The sequence below is a fragment of the Diceros bicornis genome, chromosome 8 (assembly GCF_020826845.1).
Source record: "Diceros bicornis minor isolate mBicDic1 chromosome 8, mDicBic1.mat.cur, whole genome shotgun sequence".
Lineage (NCBI taxonomy): Eukaryota > Metazoa > Chordata > Mammalia > Perissodactyla > Rhinocerotidae > Diceros > Diceros bicornis.
In genome coordinates, this window is record NC_080747.1 from 71,448,914 (window position 1) to 71,475,806 (window position 26,893).

Sequence of the window (26,893 nt, forward strand, 5' to 3'; positions counted from 1 at the left end):
AGTACATACAAAGGTGGGTGAATTGAAGCACATAGATGAGGCAAAATGGGAGAACAGCAGAGGCAGTGCCCAAGACCCTGGACCCCCGGCCATGGTGGCTGAGCCACCTGCCTCCAGCCCCAGAGAACCCAGCAGGCAGCAGCAGAGGCACATGTGTCTGGCTAGCAAGCTGCAGGGACACCTATGGCCACAGGGAATAAAGCAGCAGTGGAGGTGGAGGCCTGTGATCCCAGGCCCTCTGGCTGCAGCTCAGAGCCTGTTAGCAGCAGCAGAGGTGTACACACAACTTTGACATCCCAACCACACTGGTGCCTGCAGCCACAAGGTAACAAGCAACAGCAGAGACAGTGCCCCACAAACCCAGCTCCCTCCCTACCCTCCCCCAAACCTTGCCATCGTGCTAGAGTTTCCAACCCAGTTGATCCCAAAGCAGTGGAGATGTCAGCCCTCCCTGTACCCCTGGCAGCAAAGCCAGCGACCACAGTGACACCAGCAACAGCAAGGCATCAGTGACCCTCAGAGGTGCAGATGGCAGACAAGAGTACTGGCAGCACCCCAATAGAAGTGGTGGAGGGTGGAATGTGCAGATCCTCAAATAGAGGCAGAGACAGCTCAGGTAAGAGAAAACAAAAACTAGTGCTGTAGCGCCACCTACTGAAAAACAAAAGGAAGGCCTTTAATCTCCAATCAGTTGAAAAGTCTAAATCAAAACAAAGCTATACCTAAATAAGACAAGTGTTTAGTATGACAAATATGCCAACAGAGGAATAACTCCACAAGCACCACAAAAAGCCACAGTAACACAGAATCACAAAAAGAAAATAAAAAACAGTTCTCCAGAAACCAAACATAAAGTCATGGAAGATTGTGATCTAACTGATAAAGAATTCAAAATAGCTGTCATGAGGAAACGCAACAAGCTACAAGAAAACTCAGAAACGCAGTTCAATGAGCTCAGGAATAAAATCAGTGAACAGAGGAATACTTTACCAAAGAGATTGAAACTCTAAAAAAGAACCAAACAGAAATTCTGGAGCTGAAAAACTCAACAAATGAGGTGAAGAATGCATTAAAAAGCACTGGAAATAGAACAGACCATATAGAAGAGAGAATTACTGAGCTTAAAGATAGAAACCTAGAAATGATGAAGGTAGAAGAGGAGAGAGAACTAAGATTTTTTAAAAAGTAGAAATTCTACGAGAATTATCCAACTCCATCAGAAAGCACAACTTAAGGATAATGGGTATAACAGAGGGAGAAGAAAAAGAGAAGGAGGCAGAGAGCTTATTTAAAGAAATAATAGCTGAGAACTTCCCTAACCTGGAGAAGGAAGTGAATATACAAATCCATGAAGCTAATAGAACACCCAATTATCTCAAAGCAGAAAGACTTTCTCCAAGACACATGATAATAAAGCTGTCAAAAGTCAATGATAAAGAAAGAATATTAAGGCAGCCAGGGGGGAAAAACCCCAATAAGCTACAAAGGGACCCCCATTAGCCCATCAGCAGATTTCTCAGGAGAAACTCTACCAGCCAGGAGAGAGTGTAATGATACATTCAAAATACTGAAAGATAAAAACTGTCAGCCAAGAATACACTATTCAGCAAAGTTATCTTTCAGACATGAATGAAAAAATAAAGGCTTTCCCAGACAAATAAAAGCTGAGTGAGTTCATTACACTAGACCTGCCTTACAAGAAATGTTGAAAGGAGCTCTCCTACCTGAAACAAAAAGGCAAAGGTATACAGAGCTTTGAGCAAGGTGATAAATAGACAGACAGAATCAGAAAATAGCAACTCTATATCAGAATAGGTTAGTAAACATGTAATTATAAGTTAAAAGGAAAGGAAGCATTAAAAGTAACTATAATCACTTCGATTTGGTAATGAACTCACAATACGAAAAGTGATAATTCGTGACAACAAAAACATAGAAAAGGACAAGAAAAAGGACAGAACCTACATAGGCAAATAAAGATAAGATGCTATCAGCAGAAAAAGGATTATCATATCTATGAGACCTTTTATACAAACCTCATAGTAACCACAAAACAAAAATTCAGAGGAGAGACACAAAAGATAAAAATAGAGGAAACTGAGAAAAACATCACAGAAAACCACCACACTGAAATGGCAGTCAGAACGACAAGGGAAAAGGAACAATGGAAATATAGAGCAACCAGAAAACAAAAGATAAAATGGCAATATTAAGTCCTTACATATCAATAATCACCCTAACTGTAAATAGATCGAATTCACCAATCAAAAGACACAGGGTGATTAAGACACTAGATGATTAAAAAACAGGATCAAACAATATGCTGCCTCCAGGAGACCCATCTCAGCTCTAAAGACAAACATGGACTCAGAGTGAAGGGATGGAAGGTGATACTCCAAGCAAATGGCAACAAAAAGAAAGGGGATGTAGCAATACTTATATCAGACAAAATAGACTGTAAGCCACAAAAGATAACTAAGAGACAAAGATGGACACTATATAATGAGAAATAGGACAATTCATCAAGAAGATATAACATTTATTAATATATATGCACCTAACATAGGAACATGAAAATATATGAAACAATTAATAACAAACATAAAGGGAGAAATTGACAGCAACACAATAATAGTAGGAAACTTTATCATCCTGCTTACATCAATGGATAGATCATCCAGACAGAAAGTCAACAAGGTAATAGCCTTAAATAAAACATTAGACCAGATGAACTTAATAGATATATGTAGAACGTTCCATCCAAAAGCAGCAGAATACATATTTTTCTCAAGTTCACATGGAACATTCTCAAAGATAGACCATATTTTTGGAAACAAAACAAGTCTCAATAAATTTAAGAACATTGAAATCATATCAAGCATCTCTTCAAACACAGTGCTATGAAACTAGAAATCAACTACAAGAAGAAAGCTAGAAAAGTCACAAATATGTGGAGACTAAACACATGCTACTGAACAAGTATTGGATCAATGAAGAAATCAAAGGAGAAATAAAAAAATACCTGGAGACAAATGAAAATGAAAACACAACATACCAATGTCTATGGGGTGCAGCAAAAGTGGTACTAAGAGAGAAGTTTATAACAATACAGGCCTATCTCAAGAACCAAAAAACATCTCAAACAATCTAACATTACACCTAAAGGAACTAGAAAAAGAACAAAAAAAGCCCAAATCTGGGGCCGGCGCTGTGGTGTAGCAGTTAAGTGCATGCGCTCTGCTGCTGGCGGGCTGGGTTTGGATCCTGGGCGGGCACCGAGGCACTGCTTGTCAGGCCATACTGTGGCCTGACAAAAAGCAGCGTCTTATGTAAAGGAGGAAGTAGGAACAGATGTTAGCCCAGGGCCAGTCTTCTTCAGCAAAAAGAGGAGGATTGGCAGATGTTAGCACAGGGCTGATCTTCCTCACAAAAAAAAGAGGAAAAAAAAGAAAAAAAAAAGAAAGAGGGTGACGTAGTGTGATGGTTAGTTTTATAGGTCAGCATGGCTAGGCTATAGTTCCCAGTTATTCAATCAAACAGTAATCTAGGTGTTGCTGTGAAGGTATTCTGTAGATATGGTTAACAACTATCATCAGTAGTCTTTAAAAAAAAATTATTCTTGATAACGTGGATTGGCCTCATCCAATCAGGTGGAAGGACTTGAAAGCAAAGCTGAGCTTTCTCTGTGCTATAGACTGAATGTTTGTGTCCCTCCAAGGTTCACATGTTGAAACCTAATCCCCACGGTAATGGTATTTGGAGGTGGGGCCTTTGGGAGGTGATTAGGTCATGAGAGCAGAACTCTCATGAATGGGATTAGCGCCCTTATAAACGAGATCCTAGGGGCCCGCCCTGTGGCGTAGCGGTTAAGTGCGAGCGTTCTGCTGCTGGCAGCCCGGGTTTGGATCCCGGGTGCGCACCGGGTGCGCACTGACGCACCGCTTGTCAAGCCATGCTGTGGCGGTGTCCCATATAAAGTGGAGGAAGATGGGCACAGAAGTTAGCTCAGCGCCAGTCTTCTTCAGCAAAAAGAGGAGGATTGGCAGATGTTAGCTCAGGGCTGATCTTCCTCACACACACACAAAATAAATAAATAAAAAATAAAAAAATAAAAGAGATCCTAGACAGCATTCCTGCCCCTTCTGCCATGTGAGGACACAGCAAGAAAACAGGCTGTCTGTGAACTAGAAAGCAGGCTTTCACCAGACACCAAATCTGCTGGTAGCTTGATCTTGGACTTCCCAGCCTCCAGAACTGTGAGGAATAAATGTCTGTTGTTTATAAGCCACCCAGTCTTTGGTATTCTAATTATAGCAGCCAGAACTAAGATACCCTGAGCAAGAAGAATTTCTGCCTCAAGACTGCAGCAACAGCTTCTACCCAAGTTTCCAGCCTGTCAGCCTCTCCTACAGATTTCAGACTTGCTAGCTTCCCACAAACGTGAGCCAATTCCTCAATGCCTTGAAATACATCGCGCTCTCTCTCTGCATGTATGTATGTATATAAAATCTCCTACTGGTTCTGTTTTTCTGGAGAACCCTAATGCAGGTAGTAGGGTAGTGGGTAGGGAGACAATTACATATGGCCTTGTCACGGTAAGGACTCCAGCTTTAAGTTTTAGATGAGAAGCTAATGGAGGATTTTGAGCTGAAGCATGACATGATCTCATATTTTGTTTTATTTTTTTTTGCAGGGAAAGATTTGCCCTAAGCTAACATCTGTTGACAATCTTCCTCCTTTTTTTTTTTCTTCTCCCCCACCCCAAGGCCCCAGGACACAGTTGTAAGTTCTTCTGGTTCTTCTATGTGAGCTGCCACCACAGCATGGCTACTGACAGACGAGTGGTGTAGGTCCAAACCTGGGGACCGAACCTGAGCCACCGAAGTGGAGTGCACTGAACTTTAACCATTAGGCCATCAGGGCTGGCTCAATCTCATATTTTAAAGAGTCATTCTGGCTTCTGGTGTTGGGAACAGCACAAAGGGGAACAAGAGGTGATGGTGGCTTGGATCAGGGTGGTAGCAGTGGGATGATAAGAAGTGAGAGAATTCTAGATGTATTTTCAAAGTAGAGCAAACAGAATTGTTTTTGTAATGGGTGTGGGGAGTGAGAGAGAGGAATCAAGGATGACACTAATTTTTTTGGCCTGAGCAATTGGAATAACAGGGTTTGGAGCAGGTCTGGGATCAAAAACATCAAAAGCTCAGTTCCGGCAAGATTACCTGGAAATGCCTGTTGGCCAGACAGGCAGAGATATCAAGAAGGCATTTGGATACGTGTCTGGTGTTCAGAGGAGAGATTCGGGCTGGAAATATAAATGAGAGAATGGTGACTGATATGGACCGTGTGTGGTGGGGATTAGAGGATTTTGGTGAGGTGAGTGATGAAGGTGAGGGGAAGGAAGGAGGCAGGTGCAACCCCAGGTTTTTGGCTTGAACACTTGTTAGAAGTGCCATTCTCTGTTAGGGAATGCAGACGGGGTAGTGAAGATGCTGGGTTTTGCATGTGTTGATTATAAGACATTTATTTAACTGGAATTGGAGATAATCTAGGAGATTATGTAGTCTAATTTGATCCTTTTATACATGAGGAAACTGAGGTTCCAGAACAGCTATCTTGAATTAGATTGTCCAGTGCTCTTTTCGCAGTACTAGACTGTGAAAGTAAAAGGCACATCTCCCTAATTCTGAGGTTGGCCCAATCCTCTCTAGATTAAAATAACAAAAAACAAAAAAACTTCAAGAGTCAGATTGGCTCTAAGGTCAAGGGGGAATTCCTATCTATTTTGGGGAAGGATGCGGTGTCCAGTGTAGATTAAGACTATCCCAATATTTTCAGGCTCAGTGTCTCAATTTCAGGAAGCTTTAGACTGTGGTGATACTGGGCCAGGCCAGGCTGGACCTTTTTCAGGAGGAATAATTGGGTATCAGCATTGTAGCATTTTATTCTACCTTAAATTAATTCCTAGATTGAATAGCTTTTCAACTGCCATCAGAGATTTTCATTGGCTGATTTTGGAATATTGTTTAAATAAGAAGGAAAGCTTGGGTAAATGGAATTGGAGGGTGTTGGGGGCAATGTTCATCTCTCTACTGAGTCTGTACGATAGTGAGGTCAGCAAACTTGGGTTTAAATCCTTAGCTGGACTCTAAGTAGCTGTGTGATTTTAGGTGTTTGTTGAACTCTCTGGACTACAGGTATCTCGTCTATAAAATGGGGATAATGATGTCACACACACAGAATTATCCAAGGGAGTAAATCTATCACCCAGCCTGGCAGAGGAGGATCTTAATTGCTCTCCTTCCCCGCAGTAAAATCCTTTTTAGCTGTTTACCCTCTAACCAAATTGGTGTTGAAGATGTACTGAGGGTCAATTTTAACTCTTTTCCTTGGCCTGATTCCCCACTTTTTCTAATTCTCATTTCCATTAAACAGAGTAGATTTCTGGCAAAACAGAATGGTGGCATGGGGTCAGGGCCGGGAGGTGTTTCTGAAGGCAAGCGTGGGAATATTCCCAAAGGGAACAGGAGAGAGGCCAGCAAGTCCTAGCAGTCCCATGGCAGAGCCACAGAGTGACAGCAAGGGCTCAGAGGAAGGCCTCATGGGGTGTCCAGAGAGGGCAGGTTCCTGCCACAGTCAGGATTTTTGTACCCCGCAAAAGAGAGAGCCCCCTGTCATCAAGGTCCTAGTGTAGGACCACAGAGTTCCATGATGGTTGACAATCAGGAGTCTTTCCCCATTTACCCTAAGACCATGTAAGCCTCTTTGATTCTGGTGTGACCCTCACAAGTAGCTCTATTGATGGCTGAGATGGATTTTCTCACTAAACTGTTAGAAGTGGGTTCAAAGTTAGGATTAACTTATTCAACCAACAGTTAGAAGTTTTCAGACTTAGTCACAGCAGTAACTGCCTGATGTTGGTGAATTGGAGCAAGTTTTGTTAAAAAAATGCAGAGAACAAAATTCAGAACCCCTACAGCATTCATTCGCCTCCCAGTGGAGTAGGGCTCCAGGTTCTAGCTTCTTCTGGGTTCCTCCTTACTACTGCTGCGCTCACAGCTATTTCAGGTCCTTCAACAATGTCTACTACATAGGATCACTGGGGGTTTCAATGGCAAACTGTGCCTAGCATGTGGTTAACATTCAATAAAAGGGACTGATTACCATTCTGTCAGCATAATATTCAAGGAGTAGTGCTTCTTTCTCATAATGGTTAATGCCCAAGTTCATCCAAGTGTTAATTTCAGACAAGTGTGTTAAGAGCCAAAACAGGTTTACTGTGAAAAGAGGAAAATTATCAGTACACTTTGGGCCTCAGTTATTTTACTGAAGTTTCACTAAAGGCTTTCTCCTAGTCGACTTCACCGTTCCACTTGGCAAGCTGGAACAGGTGTAACTTCATCAAAAGAATAAACAATTACATCTATTTCAAAACGAGTTAGAAGCTGACTGTAACAGACTCTCCACCTACTAGAGTCATTATCGTCTAACAGGATAGGGTTTAGGTCACCCTATAAACTCTGTGGCAATTCACAGATGCTCTAGTAGAGGCTACTAGAATATAGCTAATGTGTAGAGAGGAATCTAAGTTACATGACTCAAATATAATGATGTTCTGGAACCAGGCACTTTTGACTCAGATTTGTATTTACATCAACTACATGTAGAATATGGTCAAACAGCAATGGTACTTTTTTTTTTTTAAAGATTTTATTTATTTATCTTTTCCCCCCCAAAGCCCCAGTAGATAGTTGTATGTCATAGCTGCACATCCTTCTAGTTGCTGTATATGGCACGCGGCCTCAGCATGGCGGGAGAAGCGGTGTGTGCCTGGGATCCGAACCCGGGCCACCAGCAGTGGAGCACGCGCACTTAACCGCTAAGCCATGGGGCCGGCCCCAGCAATGGTACTTTGATTCTCTGTATTAGAAGAAGATAGTTGATGGGAAAGAGGGAGAAATTTACAGTAAGAGTGATACCTTCTGTGAAATTTTCTTATATGTTATCAAATCTATAGTATAACCTTCCTTAAATGGATTATCATATGGTCCTTATAATCTGCAGTGGCACTGAGAAGATTACTGAACTCGTTCAATAAGTCAGGTGTTTAGGACAGTACCTGACACATGTTGAGTAAACATTAATTTCTGCTTAGAAACTGGATCAAAATCTTTTACCATGAAGTTTCTGAACCTAAATTGTGGCTCATTCACTACATTACATTCTGATTTTTAAGTTTTCTGAGTATGAACTTTCTGATATAAAGACCAAAGTTCTTACTTCATACGTATGTGTCTCACATGGTTTTGAAAATATTTTTAATAGAATCCCACCAAACTATTTATTTTGTCAATTTATAGTTCTGATCTTATAGCCCCATCTCACTGAGCCTCACGCACATCCAAGAAATTTCCAGACACTAAAAAAAAGTAAAAAGACCTTTGATTATAAATCCATTTTCCTTTCATTTGAAGCTTAAGTCATGTTCTGTTTAAAAAAAAGAAAAAGATGGAAACACCAAAAGTTTAAGTTTAATCCCTTTGTTATTGTTGCCACTTATGGCTACATTCTCCCAATTCTCTGCCTCAAATCCCAATGATTCTTTTATATTTGCAACACGTATCCATCTCTAGTTTCCTTGTGCTGAAACGTTTGGTAGTGAAATGTGAGGTCTCTCTCGGAAAACATATGCAACGTGTAGGATGAAATGTGTGAGCAACATTTCTTACATCACATGAAATTCATGGTAATGCCACTAGATTCAGTTCTTCCTCATATTTAGAGAGCTTGAAGTTTCTGTTTCTATGTAGAATACAAAAGGAAACGTGAATTATATAAAATTTAAGTGTAATTAAAAATAAAGATATATCAAACATTTACAGTACAAATTTTGCAAAGCCTTCAGATGAGCGACAAAATCTTGGAAATTATTGTAAAACTGTTTTTGTTCTTTTTCTCCATTTCCCATAAGGTCAATTCCTAAGATATTTCTCTCTTTTCATTATATGAAATTAGCTTTCAGTTAAAGAACAAGTGGTAATAAATGAGGACTGCCAGAGCCTCAAAAGGTGATGTTGAAGAAAATAAGATAATTAGGAAAAGCAGAAGTCCAAACATTAAAAGTCTGATTAATATTAGATAAACTCGACTTAACCCTGGTAAATCAGTTTTCAAAAAACCAAGCACTTATCGTCCTTTAGTTTTATATCCAATCACTGCATCAAACTTAATATTGATCTTTCGTTTTAAAACTGCCAAGAAGCGCTCAGGAAAGATCCTAAAAGGAAGAGACATGAAAATAATCAGGAAATTAATAGAAGTGCATTTGTAAAATATCTTCTTTTAAAATACTTATATTTATCATGTCCATGTTCATCTTAAACAAGATTAAGAACTTGTAACTCTGAGTCACTAATATATGTTCTTTCCAGTTAAATCCATTTCCTTTTCAAAAGGAAAAGGAAGGAGGTTTAACCTTCTTCAGGATAGGGGTGACTTGAAATATTTAGCTTTTGAAATAAATATACTCTTAACACTTTTCAAAAGATCTAAGAGAGGAGGTGTATAGAACTGAACAGTTGAGATGCTAAAGGCTTTTAAAAAAAGAAAACTGAGATTGGAAAGGAAGTGAGTGAGACTAGGAACTAATTTTATACCTTACAATCCAAAATATTAATAAAATGTTCCACTAAGAGACTGGGGAAGCGGAATTGCTAAATGAAAATACAGACGACGCACTTAGTTTTGAGCATAATGCTGAACATATTTAACTTCTGAGTTTAAATTCCTCACGTGTAAATGGAAAAATTAACACCCACCCCACAGTGTTCTTATGAAGAATCAGTGTGTTAATATAAAATGCCTCAAATAGCGACAGATACATAGTAGGTCTAATATTTTTCTCCGCACCCTGTACTTAAGAATATTGAGGAACTTGTCACATTTCAATGAGTCTGAGAGAAACCAAACAGAATATGTAAGTCAGTGTAACTATATGTAGACATCCGCCTCAACGGCATTAAAATAAGCTTTGGAAATTGAGCACTAAAAATTCACAGTCAGAGGAAAATCAGCACAATGATAATAGTGTTGACTATAATAACCATAGTGGTATATAACATTTTTTGAGTATTTATAGTGTACTGAATACTTTAAATGCATTTTTAAATTTATTCCTCATAGCACTATGAAGTCTTATTGTTGTTGCCATGTGACAGACGAAGAAACTGAGCTTCAAAGAAGTTAAAAAACTCATCCAAGTTCACATTGCGACCAAGCCACATAAACACAGCTTCATCTAACTCTAGAGCACAAACTTTGAGTCTCTATGCTAAAGGTCTAGGAAAGAGAATTAATTTATTCAATCAACAAACATTTTGGTGCCTCCTATGTGCCCACTGACTCCTCAAAGTGCAGGGGATACAGTGATAAAAACCAGGCAGAATTCCTTCCCTTGCAGAGTTACGTTCTAAAGGACCGTAATCTCTGGAGGCTTACTTATGTGATGTGACAGGTATTCACATGTTTTAACTCAGTTATTCACCAAGGAGACCCTTGAGCTTCACTACTTAAACCTCTAAGGTATGTTCAATCATAGTTTCTAGCAGAAGGGGCTAAAAAGCCTGACACGTCACTTATGCTTTTGATCTCAAATTTTTTTCAGTCTCCAGGTCAGTAATTCTCAAAGTACGATCTTTGAACCAACTGTCTGTGGCAGTTACCTGTTAAAATACAGATTTCTGGGTTTCGACTCAAAACATCCTATATGAAAATCTCTAGAGGTGAGATCCAGGCATCTATTTTTTAAATCGACCTCCCAAGAGATCCTGACACGCCAGCATGTGGGAGAAGTCTGACTCAAGGCACAGGCAGCAAGAGGCTTTTTTTTTTTTTTGACCTAAGGCACCTCTTCACTTTCCCCTCATTACCTGACCAGCCTCACAGCCACACAGCTGTCCCAGATGAGTAATGAGGTAATGCGCTATGATGAGACATTCTTTAAACCAGTGGTTTCCAGTCTTGGTTGTACATTAGCATCACCAGGAAAGTTGCTGTATCCCTCAGAGACTGGCCACGCTCCAGACCAATCACATCAGAACCTTGGGGAGTAGTCTCAAGCAGCAGCATTTTTAAAACTCCCAGGCGAATTCCAGTGTGCACCAAAGTTGAGAGCTACTGCTCTAAAAAAATGCTTCTCAAATTTGAATATGCAAACAAATCACCTGTGGATCTTATTAAAATGCAAATTCTGATTCAGGAGGCCAGAAGACTCTGTTTCCAACAAACTCCTAGGTGATGCTGATGCTGCTAGGCCGTGGACCACATGTGAGGCAGCAAGGCTCAAGGATCTCTAAAATTATAAAAGATTATTTGGCAATTCCTATGCTTCAGTATGATTTTGTACAAAATAAGAGCTCAATGATTATCTGTTGTATATTTAAATGAATATCTTAAAACCTAACTATGGTCTCCTCCAATATCCTTGTCCTATGATTCCATTAGGTAATAATGCTTAAAAACTTCCTTCTTCATATTTATTCATTTTTAAGACAAAACTTCCAGAAATACATACATTTCTTTCTTTAAAAAAAAAAAGACTTAAAAACTTGTGGAAATTATTCATTTCATATACCCAACTGCTATACCAATCTTGCTTCAATGATTAACAAATGTGGCTTTAAAAATGGATGGATTTTTAATTTGATTGAAGCCTATTATTTTTATTAACTTCATTCCATTTCACTGTACTTTATCAAATGCCTGGTTTTAAATCTGAGTAGAAACATGTAATAGATAAAGCTTTGTTTATAATGCTGACAAACATAACTCTCACTTACTTTTCCACCACTGTAAAAAAGCCTATGGAAGACGGAACAAAAATCATTTTCTGCTCAGTCAGGATCCCAGTTATCAGCTTCTCCACCACTTCCTCAGGCTCCAGGGTGGGTCCCAAACTGAAATCAGAAGCGGTCTTCAGACACAAAACATTTCACTCAGCCTCCAGCTTCAGTCTGCTGCTAAACAAATGAGTTAAATTACCATGGAAACCATAACATAACTGACTGGCAGCATGAAGCCCATCATAGGTGCTCAAAAATGGTAGCTGTTGGGGCCAGCCTGGTAGTATAGTAGTGAAGTTTTCATGCTCCGCTTCAGCGGCCCGGGGTTCACGGGTTCAGATCCTGGGCGTGGATCTGCACAGCGCTCATCAAGCCTTGCTGTGGCAGCGTCCCATATACAAAGTAGAGGAAGACTGGCACAGATGTTAGCTCAGGGACAATCTTCCTCAAGCAAAAAGAGGAAGATTGGCAATGGATGTTAGCTCAGGGCCAGTCTTCCTCACCAAAAAAAAATGGTAGCTGCTTTAGCAATAATAATAATAACAATAACAACCATTTATTTAGTGCTTATCATGGACTGCACACTGTGCTAAACATTCTACATAGGTTATCTCATTGAAGTTTTACAACAACCCTATGAAGAAGATACTATAGTCCCTATTTGGCAAATGAGAATTACAAAAGTAACTAGGACTCAAAAATAATTCAGCTACATTAGGACTGAAAAATTCACTTTTAAATCTTTAGAAGTCTTGGGAAAGAAGTCAGATTCCATTACATGAGTTTTATTATATACTAAGACTCTTAAGTGAAAAATTTCTAAAGTGTCAGATGAATTAACACATAGGAATGTCCCCGGCTCTAGGTCCTTGATCTCCATATGGATCCTTATATTCGTTAGGTCTTAATTTAATTTTCAGCTTTGTTACTTAGTTCCATGTTACATCTTCACTGTGTAATCACCTTGGCATATGCACTACTGAGTAGCAGGTGGTCCCTACAAAGTAGCCTTTGTTATCTGGGTGTTAGAATAAGTACACTTAAGATAGAGTTGTACAAGAGTTGGTGCTAAGTTTTTAACAGTTTATTAATGACTTAGAAAAAAGATACATAATTAAATATATTCATGAAATTCACCAGTGTCACCAAACTGTTTGGGTGACGAACATTTTGGGGAGGCAGATTTTAAATGTGTGTGAAGAGAAATGAGATGAAAAGAATTAGATGCGAGTCTTTAGGAATGAATACAGAATAGCTAATTGGGAAAAAAAAGAATATGCAGTAAAGTAAAATTGAGACAACTGAGAGTGCAGTATTGTACTTAAAAGTGAGCATGATAACAGAATACTGTGAAGGAGAGCAGAGCTTAAAGTATATGTGACATAACCTTTCCTTCTCAGCATAGGTCAATCATTTATTAGAAGACTATGTTCACTCCAGGACCCTGGAGTAATAGTATTACACATGAAAAGCTTAGAGATGTGACAGGAGAGGAAATATGATAATGAGAGCCATGGCTTTGGGCCCCATGGAGGCAAAAATGAAAGGCAATGGAAGCTTGAAGAAGACTAATAGTCCCGTAGCCTGTGGCATAGATAGTTAATGGGTATCAAGGAGGATGAATCTAGAAACTGAAGGATGCTTGTGCCTTGAAAAGTGTTCAGAGCATATTTCCAGCATGTTGAGTATTCCCACGCTCCATGGAAGCTCACAAACACCTGTGTAAACAGCACACTCACTCAGTCACACTGTGGCCTTGCTGACCTACCAATCAAATAGTGTTGCACTGACTGACCTTTTCTTAGTGTACTCCATCTCTTTACCTTAAGGTCTTAGCCTCTGTCAGAGGAATTTTTGTTAAATTTAATGGCTGTCCAATATTATGATTTTAAAAAGACCAAAAGCAAAGGTTTGCAGAAAAAAATTCAATTTTTTAGCAGAATAAAATCTTAACATTAAAATGTCGGTACATGAAAATATTTTTTCCCTGATAGTCTAATGTTAACAAGAGTCACAAATCCTATTAAATAAATGTTCATAACGGATTTTGTAGAAACTATCCAAAAACACTTTGGGCCAATCTGTTGGGGTGGGGAAGAACGCATGTGGCGGCATAGGAATACTCAGGGAGAAAGAGTATTTTCAGGTAGGACTGTTTTTGATTAACTTTTTTTACCTAAGTAGCTGAGTAATTTGGGGGAAGACATTTCTACTCTTTAAAGCTCAGGTTTTTGTTTTTGTGTTTAATCTGAAAAATGGGGATAATGTAGTGGTGTGCTGGTAAATGTTTAACAACTCGCTCTCCAGGGGACAGAATTACCAATTTTGTAGCGTTTTCCAATTTCTATGGTGTAAATACTCCCACCATGGCCAATTGCAAGCTACCAACATGGAGTTACATAAGCCAGCTTCAGTGCTCCACTGGTAACGTGATGGTTAAATGGGAAATGTCCATGTAAGTACTTTATACAGTTATACTACACAGATGTCACTTGTCATCTCCTTATATAACATCTTTTTTATTCTACTAGACAATAAAAACTATCTGTAGCACACACAAAAACTAAATTTTTAGAGAAAATAAAATTTGATATGTATATTACATACAGGAGAGTAGATGTTTTAAAAGGATGTTCAACAAAAGTAATTTGTAGCTGTCAAAAAAATTAATCAGAACATCCAATTACACTTAATCTAATACATTCAGATTATGCTGCATTGTTTGTATCACTAATTGGAAAAAAAGAGATGACTTATTTGAGGGAAAAACATTTAATTAAAAACTATTCAGGGGCCAGCCCGGTGGCGCAAGAGGTTAAGTGCGCATGCTCTGCTGCAGCGGCCCGGGGTTCGCTGGTTCGGATCCTGGGTGCGCACCGATGCACTGCTTGTCAGGCCATGCTGTGGCGGCGTCCCATACAAAGTGGAGGAAGACGGGCATGGATGTTAGCCCAGGGCCAGTCTTCCTCAGCAAAAAGAGGAGGATTGGCAGATGTTAGCTCAGGGCTGGTCTTCCTCACAAAGAAAAAAATTATTCATATACCTAACAATAGAGCGCCAAAATACATGAAGCAAAAATTGACAGAATTGAAGGGAGACATAGACAGCTTAACAATAAGAGTTGGAGATATTAACCCCACTTTCAACGATGGACTTAATAACTAAACAGAAGATCAAAAAAGAAATTGAAGACTTGAACAACAGTATAAATCAACTAGACCTAACAGCATTTATAGAACACTCCACCCAACAGCAGCAGAATATGTATTCTTCTCAAAGGCACAAGGAACACTGTCCAGGACAGACCGTATGTGAGACCATAAAACAAGTCTCATTAAATTTACAAAGACTGAAATCATACAAAGTATGTTCTCCAACCCAATGGAATGAAATTAGAAATCAGTAACAGAAGGAAAACTGGAAAATTCACAAATATGTGGAAATTAACCAATGGGACAAAGAAGAAATCGCAGGAAATGAGAAAATGCTTTGAGATGAACGAAAAAACACAACATACTAAAATTTATGGGATGCAGGAAAAGCAGTGCTTGGAGAGAAATTTATAGCTATAAACACCTACATTAAAAAAGAAGAACTCGGGCTGGCCCCGTGGCTTAGCGGTTAAGTGCGCGCCCTCTGCTGCTGGCGGCCCGGGGTTCGGATCCCAGGCGCGCACTGACGCACCGCTTCTCCGGCTGTGCTGAGACTGTGTCCCACATACAGCAACTAGAAGGAAGTGCAGCTATGACATACAACTATCTACTGGGGCTTTGGGGGAAAAAATAAATAAAATTATAAAAAGGTCTCAAATAAGTAACCTAACTTTCCACCTTAAGAAACTAGAAAAAAAAGAACTAAACCTAAAGCAAGCAAAATAAAGGAAATAATAAAGATTAAAGCAGAGATAAATGAAATAGAGAATACATAACAACAGAAAGAATCAATGAAATCAAAAGTTGGCTCTTTGAAAAGATCAACAAAATTGACAAACCTTCAGCTAGGCTGACCAAGAAAAAAAGAGAAGACAAACTATTAAAACCAGGAATGAAAGTCAGGACACTACTACCGACCTTACAGAAGTAAAAAGGATTACAGACATACCTCGGAGATGTTGTGGGTTTGGTTCCAGACTACCACAATAAAGCAAATGTCACAATAAAGGAAGTCACATGAACTTTTTAGTTTCCCAGTGCATATAAGAGTTATGTTTACACCATACTGCAGTCTAGAGAGTATGCAACAGCATTATGTCTAAAAAAAAATCCACAACCTTAATTAAAATACTTTATTGCTAAAAAATTCTAACTATCACCTGAGCCTTCAACCAGTCATAATCTTTTTTGCTGGTGGAGAGTCTTGTGTAAAACGCAAGTCTTGTGTAAATATCTGCAAAGCACATTAAAGTGAAGTGCACTAAAATGAGGTATGCCTGTATAAGAGAATACTATGAACAACTTTATGCCAAAAATTAGATAACCTAGATGAAACGTACAAATTCCTAGGATCAGACAAAGCACCAAAACTGACTCAAGAAGAAACAGAAAATCTGAGTAGATCTTTAACAAGAGATTAAATCAGTAATCAAAAAACTCCCAGCAAAGAAAAGCTCAGGCCCTGATGGCTTCATGATAAATTCTACCCAATGTTTAAAGAATTAACACGAGTCCTTCTCAAAGTCCTTCAACAAATAGAAGAGGAGAGAACTCTTCCTAACTCAATCTGTGAAGCCAGAATTATTCTGTTACTAAAGTCAGACTAAGATATCACTAGAAACCTACATACCAACGTTGCTTATGAATATAGATGCAAACATTCTCAACAAAACACTATCAAACCCAATCCAGCATCATATTAAAAGGATTATATACCATGGCCAAATGAGATTTATTCCAGGAACGCAAGGTGGTTCACCATATAAATATCAATCAATGTAATATACCATATTAACAGAATGAAGGGAAAGCCCCACATGATCATCTCAATAGGCACAGAAAAAGCATTTGACAAAATCCAACACCCTTTCATGAAAAAAAACCCACTCAACAAACTAGGAACATAAGGGAACTTCCTTAACCCAGTTTTTATAAGCACTTGTACAGTGCAGTCTGATCTGTATAAGCAGAGTGGAGTAGACAAGATAACAGGACTTATTAAATATGAAAAGAGGATTATCAACCTTTCTAATGACCAAAAATACATTAATATAACATTGAAGTACTGTTTTTTTCCCTATCATATTGGCAAAAATTAAAAGTGTGCTAATATTGAAAGCTGGCAAAGGTGAGGGGAATGGGCACTTGACCTCCTGCTGACGGGAGGATAAATTAGGACAATCCTTCTGGAGCGTAATCTAATAAATGTACCAAAGGTAAATAAGTTCCTACTCTTTGATTCAGCAATTGTGTTTCAAAAAAAGAATCATAAAATAGCTGGAAAAGTGAGCAAAGATACACATGCACACACACACTATATAAATACATACATGTACATATATACACATATATGAATATATAAACACACAACACATATGTCTACACGTGTATAAGCACACACAAACAAGAATATGCATGTATTACAATAATGAAAGACTAAAGATCTAAATGTCCATCCACAGAGAAGACGTACATCCAAAGCTTGTTAGGCCAACATTAAAAAGAATAAAGTAAGGTAGCTCCTTATGTATCAACACAGAAAGCTGACAACAGCATATTGCTAAGTCAAAAAGGCAGCTTCCAGAATAGTATGTATGTTTCCATGCACCAGAAAAAGAAATGCATTAAATTAAGAACTGTAGCCTCTTAAATTGGAAATCTAATTTTTCAATAAAGTTATCTCTGGAAGAGTAGAATCTTTGAAGGGGCTTTTCTCTATATCATTTAAATTTTGATTATGATCATCATACATTATCAGAAAAGCAATAAAGATATCTCCAATGAAATATTTAATATACATTTTGAAAATGATGATTCTCAGGAAAGAAACTTCAATTAAAAATTTATGTTAAAAAATAAAGCTAGGAAGAGTAGGGCATTTGGAGTCAGCGAACTAGGAAGGAATTCCATTCTGCCACTATGGGGCCGTGTGACCTTGGGCAATTTTCTTTACTTTTCCAAGTTTCAGTTTCTTTGTCATAAAATAGGCATAGTAAGACTTACCTTGCAGAATTGTTACAAGGATTAGAGCAGAAGTAGGCAAACTATGCCCTGGGCCAAATCTAGCCCTCCTGGATTAGAGATTAGAGGTCATTTATGTAAGGTGTTAGACCTAGTGGGGTACTGTGTATTTAGTAGGCCTTCAATAAATGCTTTTAATAAAACAATTTCTTGATATCCAAGTTTTTTTTTTTTTTAACAAAAATAACTCTTACCTGTCAAAAAAAATTACTCAAAACACCTGATTACACTTAATTCCAATGAACTCAGATTAATGCTGCATTATAACCTTTACAGTAAATCCTTTTCTTTGCAGTGTGTTAGATGTGTAAATATAAGAATCAATAAGCTACATCTTTGATGTGCTTTAAAAAAGAATTTAAGTTCCAACATTAATATGATACAAATTATTTTGAATCAATCATTTAGAGGTTGGTTCAGCTTCCTTATTTCATAAAGGCTGTCCCCTGTGTAAAAAGGAAAATGTTTGGTCTGAATCTCAGTTCTGCAACTTATGGGCAAGTTACTTGATCTCGCTAAGCAAAGTATTGTCATGAGGTCTAAGAAAATTACAGATTATATTTAGTGTCCAAAATATAAACGAGAGTAGGATCTCTCTGTCATCTAATTAGAAGAACTAAGTTTCTAGATTAAAACCAACTTCACCTTTGGTGTCCACTCTAGTATCAGCTACTCTTCAAAGGGGTTCACATGGCAGGACCAAGCCCCAGACCCTTCCTTAGCTGGGTTCTAGTCCTGTGATTAGGCTGGAATCATGCCAGCTTCTATTTCCTCTTTTCCCCCACAGCAAGCTTCTCAGTTATTTTTTAATTGTACTAGTACAGCTTTGCCAGGAGAGGGCACCCTTGCCCACGTGAAGGTGGCGCCCTGTCCTGGGGCAAGGGTAAAAAATTGAATCATAATTTTAAAAAATATAGCGTCTGTTTTTAACTGCTGAAAGACAGTCTGAATGAAATCTTATTTCAGTGATCTAAATCCTGGAAATAATGTAAGAAATTGGCAAATTTTATCCTTGGGGATGGTACTCACCTCTTCCTTTGACACCTTTCAGTTTTAGTGAACTCTTTTTTAAAAAAAGTAATTGATTTATTTATTTTCATTGAGATATAACTGACATATCACATTGTGTAAGTTTAAGGTGACAACGTGTTGGTTTGACACATTCATATATTGCAATATGATTACCACCGTAGCATTAGCTAATAACATCTCTCACGTCACATAATTATTTCTTTTTTGTAGTGGGAACAATTAAGATCTAGCTTCTTAGCAACTTTGAAATTTATAATATTGTATTGTTGTCTATAATCATAATGCTGAGGGAAGTCAGCAGTTTACTTACAGCTTCCAGAACCCCATGTGTAATATATGCCAGTTATATAAAATTTAGACATTTAACCTGTACATAGAGAGATGTCTAGAAGGATGTTCATCAAAATGTTAAGAGTAGTTTCTACTGGACAGAGAGTTTTAAGGAAATTTTATTTTTTTTATTTTTATTTTTTTTTTGTGAGGAACATCAGCCCTGAGTTAACATCCAATACTAATCCTTCTCTCTCTTTTTTTTTGCAGAGGAAGATTGGCCTTGAGCTAACATCTGTGCCCATCTTCCTCCACTTTATATGGGACGCCGCCACAGCATGGCATGACAAGCAGTGCGTGGCGCACGCCTGCGATCCGAACCTGCGAACCCCGGGGCCACCGCAGCAGAGCGCAGGTACCTAACCGCTTGAGCCACTGGGCCAGCCCATTAAGGAAATTTTAAAAGAAACTTTCTTATTTATATTATTCTCTATATTAGAATTAAAAAAAAAGTTTGCATCATGTTTACAAAGACATTAAAGTTATTTCCAAAGAGAGGAAACATTAAAATTAACCTCAGAGCTGGTCTTTTATAATTTTATTTTATTTTATTTTTTTGGTGAGGAAGATTAGCCCTGAGCTAACATCTGTTGCCAATCCTCCTCTTTTTGCTGAGGAAGATTGGCCCTGGGCTAACATCCGTGCTCATCTTCCTCCACTTTCTATGGGATGCTGCCACAGCATGGCCTGACAAGCGGTGCGTCAGTGCACGCCTGGGATCCCAACCTGCGAACCCTGGGCTGCTGCAGCAGAGCGCGCGCACTTAACCACTATGCCACCGGGCTGGCCCCTATCATTTTATTTTTTAACCAAGGAAAGACTATGGTCTGGTACTCATTATGGAGGATAATCTCTAGGTTACCAAAGGAAAGTGTTTTTCACATTGTGGTCCTGGGTTATCTTTATCAATGACTTGTTATTATATTATATATATGATATTATTATAATATGGTGCTTGTTAAACATAGAGATCCAGGCCCCCTTCCCCACCACTACTCTATCCCAACCAAACACAATGAATCAACACCTCTGGGGGTGGGACCCTACATGGTTCCCAAGCACTCCTGGTGAAATGCATGTTTACTTAAGTCTGAGAACCACTGCTTAGGGGAAGAAAAAAGGGAGGATAAGCAAGTTCACCCTATCATTCATATTTTTATTTATATACAATTCTCTCCCTCTCTATCTCTCCACCTGTTTTCCCACAATCTATAGAAGCTGAACCTGAGATGAGCTAAGGGCATCGAATATCAGATATTTTAAAGATTAAAATACTTAGGGAAACCCACACAATGGCTGATAATCATAGCAATCACCAATCCTTTTTTCACCATTTCTGTCTCCACTTACTTGGTACTTGGGTTTTTGATGAAGCCAGTGTTTACGAAATTAGGGCAGAGGCATGTTGTTTTGACTCCGGTTCTTTCTAAGGCAGCCAGTTCTTCCGTCAAAGCTCTATGAAATCCAACAGCAGCAAACTTGCTTGAACTGAAAATAAACAGATAGAGGTCACAAAATAATTCAAGAAAGCTGCCGCATCTATTGAATTCAGATGTCTGTTTCCTTTGTTCTCTGCCAGGCAGCACGGCCAGCACCTGAATCTCAGGGCCCAGCCCAGAGGGACTGAATCAGAACCTGCGATTCTCAGGTAAGTATCTAGGCACACCAAAGTCCACAGAGCACTGGCATAGAACATTTACTGCACCTCAGCATCAGTGATCAGAGTGAGAACTGAGTAGGTGTAAACGTCTTAGGAAAATTGTTAGGGTGTTTGTTTTTGTTGTTGCCGTTTCCATAAAATTTAATGTCACTAAAGGCTGTTCATTATTTACTATAATATGTTCACGGAATTCATTGGAAAATTCTCCTAGATAAGCCCTAGTCTTCCTTTAAGTCTCAGCTTGACTTCCTCAAAGAGGCCTTTCCTGACCCCTAATTTAAATTATTTCCCCACTATATAGTAATATTCAGTTTTCCATAACAGCATGTTTTGGATTTGTAATTAAATATTTAAATATTCATTTGGGTGAATTTTTTTTTTTTTTTTTTTGGTGAGGAAGATTAGCCCTGAGCTAACATCCGATGCCAATCCTCCTCTTTTTTGCTGAGGAAGACTAGCCCTGGGCTAACATCCCTGCCCATCTTCCTCTACTTTATATGGGACGCCGCCACAGCATGGCTTGATAAGCGGTATGTAGGTCTGCGCCCAGGATCCAAACCTGCGAACCCTGGGCTGCCAAAGCAGAGCGCGCAAACTTAACCACAATGCCACCAGGCCAGCCCTTGGGTGAATTTTTAACGTTTGTCCCCCATACCTTTTACTACCAGCTCCACAACTGTGTCGGTCTTCAATGCACCCCCAGGGCCTGGCCCAGTGTTTGCCCTATAATGGGTGCTCAATAAATATGTGTCAAATGAACGAATCAAAATGCAAAGCAATTCTTGTTGTCACAGAGAAGGGACGTTAATCATATTCTAAATGGACATTACTTTCCCAGTTAGGTGTTTTTTTTTAAAAAAAAAAAGCTTTATTGAGCTATAAATTCACATATCATATAATTCACCCATTTAAATTGTACAATTCAATGGTTTTGGGAATATTATATTATTAATTTTTTTAAATTGTGCAAAAATATTTATAACATAAAATTTGCCATTTTAACCATTGTTAAGTGTACAATTAAGTGGCATTAATTGCCAGATAGATTGTTTTCCTATAAGTCTGTATGGATTAGCAGTTATACAAAGTAGCTCTAAGATCTTGCCAATTAACCTGTGCTTTGGAAAATAAAAAGCTGTGGAAAGTTTTCTTTCACCCTTTTTTTTTTAAAGCTTAGACATAGATTGAAGGCTTAAAACAAAGATTGCCAGATTCAATTACATAAAATGTAAATCTTCTGTACATTGAAAAACAACACAAACAAAAATAAGCATATCTAAAATGGATTACTATATGCCAGAGACTGTCCTCAGTCATTCAGATGCATTATTCAATTTAATCCTCACAACTCTATAAAATAGATACTATTATGATCCGCATTTACCAAAAAGGAAACTGAGGCACAGGGGGTTATAGAACTTGCCCAAGACACAAAACAAAGTAGTAGCATCAGGCTTTAAATCAGGGCAATGAGCCAGGCCTCTATATGATATACTCTAAACTTTATTAATTAGCTCCCAATCAAGTTAAGAGGCAAATGACAGACTGGTAAAGCATCTGCAACATATAAGACAAGGATAAGGGTTAATAAATGGCAACTTTTATAAACGAATAAGACAATACTCTAATGAGTAAATGGCTAAAGGACATTAGCAGAAAATTTACAAAACAAAAATACCAGCAGCGGGGCTGGCCCGGTGGCATAGTGGTTAAGTTTGCGCACTCTGCTTCAGCGGCCTGGGGTTTGCAGTTTGGATCCTGGGAGTGGACCTATGCACCGCTTATCAAGCCATCCCGTGGCAGGCATCCCACATAAAATAGAGGAAGATGGGGGCTAGCCCGGTGGCTCAGCAGTTAAGTGCGCGCACTCCACTGTGGCGGCCCGGGGTTCACAGGTTTGGATCCCAGGCGTGCACCGACGCACCATTTGTCAAGCCATGCTGTGGCAGTGTCCCATGTAAAGTGGAGGAAGATGGGCACGGACGTTAGCCCAGGACCAATCTTCCTCAGCAAAAAGAGGAGGATTGGCATGGATGTTAGCTCAGGGCTGGTCTTCCTCACAAAAAAAAAAAAAGAAAGCTAAAAGTGAGTGGATTTTTATCTGCACTTCGTAACATTACATCAAATTTCTTCTTATTAATATTTCTTATTTCAAATTATTCTTTTAAATAACATTTCATTACAAGCTAATGATAGGACTCCATTTTTCCATGTCCTCCCATATTGGTAACTTTCATGCTTATAAATTGGCTATTTGAGTTGACAAGATATGTTAGCCAGAGTTTCATGGCACCTAATTGTTTTCTTTTTAAAACCAAAGATACTTTTGGACAAAATACTTAGCAAGCAGCAAAAAATATTTTAGAATCAAAAGATTAACCTCCCTCACCGTGAATCCAGTTCTTTCATCTTCTGTTTTTCACTTTAATCATTAAACCTGTTGAACTGTAACTCCAAAAGAAACTGAAATTTTTTTTTTCTAATATAGGTGATTAGAGCTGTAATAGATTTCCTTTGCTATGGCTGCAGCAACTCAGGACAGTGACAGCTGAGGGCTGGATTACAGGGAAAAGAACCAGGTAATTCCAGGTCCCCTCTCATTTTATTCTAACAATCAGGAGCCAGAGTGCATAGGATTAGTTCCACTGGGGCAGAGCATTCTGGAAGCTAAATGAGAGGTGGGACTTTCCCGTTTTGCGTGAATATAGGGAAGTGGAATTGGAATGTGATACCAACAGGCACCCTCCTATTATTGAATATTTGCAGGATTCCAGATTCTATGCTAAGTGCATAGATTACATTATATGATTTAAACTTTACAGCATCCTGATGGGTTAGTTTGTTGCTATTATTAGCCTATTTTATGAATGAAAGAAATGAAGCATAAAGAAGTTGAGTAATTTGCCAAAGGTCACACCAAGTTAGTAAGTGATTGAGTCAAGATTCATAACATCATTATTTATAAGAATCCTACCCTGGAAATAACCCAAGTGTTCCTAACTAGTAGTATGGATAAATAAATTATTGTCTAGTCACATGATGTAATACTATACAGGCATGAAAATGATTAACCTACAGCTACCAACAACAACATGGATAAATCTCACAAACATAGTGTGATTCCATGTATATAAGATCAAAAATAGGCAAAATTAATGTATGGTGTTGCAAGTCAATATAGGCGTTACCTTCGGGAAGGAAAGAAGGATTGGTGGATTGGGAAGAGTTCCAAAAGGAGCTTCTGGGGTTGTGTCAATCTATTTTTTTAACTACATGAACGAGAAATGGAAGTGTTCACTTTGTGGTAACCCATTGGGCTGTACACTTATAATTTCTGCATTTTTTAAATGTATGTTATACTTCAATTAAAAAGTTTATGTTTTAAAAAGTAGTGTCTCAGTTTAGTTGCCCAATTGTTAATAACAACAACTGAGAAACATTGGTCTCTGCTGGGAGAAGTCTTCAGTGTGTCTCTGTGAAAGCTCTACCTTGATCAGATGCTGAGCAAAACCCAGAATCAACTGAACTGAAGCTAACTGTGGTCACTAAGGATCACAGACTGCAGCAGCTTAGGCCAGTGAGAGCTGAGGATCCAAAGAGGAGTTGTGCAAGGGCAAGCAAACCGCAAATCTGTCCCAAAGCTGGACGTGTACAAACCACTTGTGTGGTTACAACCCTGCCTTTAGCACAAATGGTGCCTTTGTGTGAATTAGAAAAAGCCACTCCTCTTCTCAAGTTACTTTACTGCCAACTGCTGGAAAATCTCTTCAATCTAAAAGGACCTGGATGTGAACTCTGCACTCTAGAATTGTGTAGTGCACAATCTGCATATCTGTGTGTGTCGTTTCCGCTTTGACAATGCTTGATGAGAACCGTTCTGCAGAAAGCACCATCACTAGTCACCAAAATAAATTTGTTTCTCACACAAAGCATGTTCTCTCTTGGTTTTCACTGCTAAACACTCAGTGGATTAGAATCAATCAGAATCAAACAGTATTTACTATGGCAAGAGAAGGAGGAAGTGTGACATGGTTCACAGCCCTGCTGGATTCTCTGAACCTCTTTGCTTAACTCCGTGCCTGGGGACTAAGACAGAATCCAGCAGGGAGTGGAATGTCATCTGACAACCTGAGAGCAGCACCTGTAGCTACCTTTCATTGAGGAAGCGGAATAAATGCCAAATTGTATTAGCCCTTGACAGTTAGAGGCTAACCACCGAACTTAAACTGGCTCTCAGAGAGACAATTGGCAATCTGGACACCAGAGGTCTGCTCTGTGACCGCAGCAGCAGGTATTTCCTCTTTTTTTAGAAACTCAAGCCAACTCTATATTTATTTTTAAAACTATTAGAAAACAAGTATGTGTGAAAGAAAGAAAGAGAGCGAGAGCCAGAGCAAGAGCTAGCGAGAGAGCGAGGGCAAGCGAGAGGGAGGGAGGGAGAGAAAGCAAGCAAGCAAACAAGAAAGGAAACTAAGAGAGAAAGAAAGGAAATAGAGATGAACAGAAAGAGCAAACAAGTTAGCAAAGATACATACTAACCCTTTTGACTCTAACCACACCTACAGATGGTTGTTCTCAGGTAATGGCAAGACAAGTGATTTTTATTTTGTTTTTTTTTGTTCATCTATATTTTCATTCTTTCTTTCTCTCTCTCTTTCTAGAATTTAGATACTTAATTCCAAAAGAGTACAATAGTAGGAAACAAATTTGAGCATTATTTGTATGCATATTTATTTGCACACTCGTAATTCAACATTTTAAGAGTTATTTGCTAAAATACAAAAACGACCAAGAACTGTTAGAGTGTGTGCAACCAGTAGGATCACCTTGGCTACAGTGGCCTTGCTGATCCGTTCTTTTTTTTTCTTTTTGTGAGGAAGATCAGCCCTGAGCTAACATCCATGCCAATCCTCCTCTTTTTGCTGAGGAAGACTGGCCCTGGGCTAACATCTGCGCCCACATTCCTCCACTTTATATGGGACGCCATCACAGCATGGCCTGACAAGCGGTGCGTCAGTGCACGCCGGGGATCCAAACCCCGGCCTCTAGCAGCGGAGCGCGTGCACTTAACCACGACGCCACGGGGCTGGCCCCTGACCCATTCTTTATAGAATTACAGTGGAGCACACCATTACCGTGCCCTGCTTACTAGAGTAAGTTCTTCAGTTATTACAGTGGCGTGGGTTTTTAAATGGATAACTACTAAAATTTTTTTTACAATAATTCCATTGTTTGGATGATTTTAACGTTTAGAATCCCAGATTATACTCTCTTTTTACATTGTTTTGTTTCCGCAAAATTACTTTATTAAAAATTATTAATATGGTATAAAAATATTGCTCTTGTTTTGTAATTCTGTGCTGCTTAAAAGGGATGAAAAATGCTTTAAGCAGTTGGCTTCTAACTGGATAATTTCCCTGCAGCCACCTCTAGAACGGTCATCCTAGGAGGGGATCAATGATTGATAATGCTGTTGTACAAGACTTGGTGCAACTCTTTCTGCCAATTTCAGCGACTTCGAGTCTATCATCATTTAACAGTAGTCCTCATTAGACAGGGAAAGAAATCACACATAAGTTAAATGTAGGAACCAAAAAAGGAAACACATGTTCACGTACCAATAAGCCAGTAAGTAGGGGACCCCAGTATGCCCGGCTGCTGAAGCCACAGTGACAATATGGCCATGATTATTATTCATCATCGCTGGAAGAAATGCCTTTGTAGTCTAGAAATAGTTTTTAAGAGAGAAAAAAAAATAATTATTTCTTATTCATAGACCCATTGGAAATATTTCTAACAAAAGGTATATTTTGATAACATTGTGCTTGGCATAAATGAAAAAACCTAAATTAACTGCC

At 38.8% G+C, this 26,893-nt stretch overlaps 1 protein-coding gene across 2 annotated transcripts in view; it reads right to left on the reverse strand.

The window, feature by feature from the left end:
- Positions 1-7,672: 7,672 nt before the first annotated feature.
- HSD17B11 (hydroxysteroid 17-beta dehydrogenase 11) overlaps positions 7,673-26,893 on the reverse strand; it is a 33,722-nt gene continuing 14,501 nt past the window's right edge. Inside the window, exons 4-8 of one of the 2 annotated variants that reach the window (XR_009221003.1) lie at positions 26,654-26,760; positions 20,726-20,863; positions 11,838-11,954; positions 8,730-9,277; positions 7,680-7,920 (exon numbers count right to left, since the gene is read on the reverse strand). Coding sequence is in view for 1 of the 2 variants with exons in the window: in XM_058547465.1 (XP_058403448.1) it covers positions 9,187-9,277; positions 11,838-11,954; positions 20,726-20,863; positions 26,654-26,760 (453 nt within the window). In the remaining variant the exon portion in view is untranslated. Of the gene's footprint in view, positions 9,278-11,837; positions 11,955-20,725; positions 20,864-26,653; positions 26,761-26,893 lie in introns of both variants that reach the window. The other variant, XM_058547465.1, reaches the window with a different exon arrangement.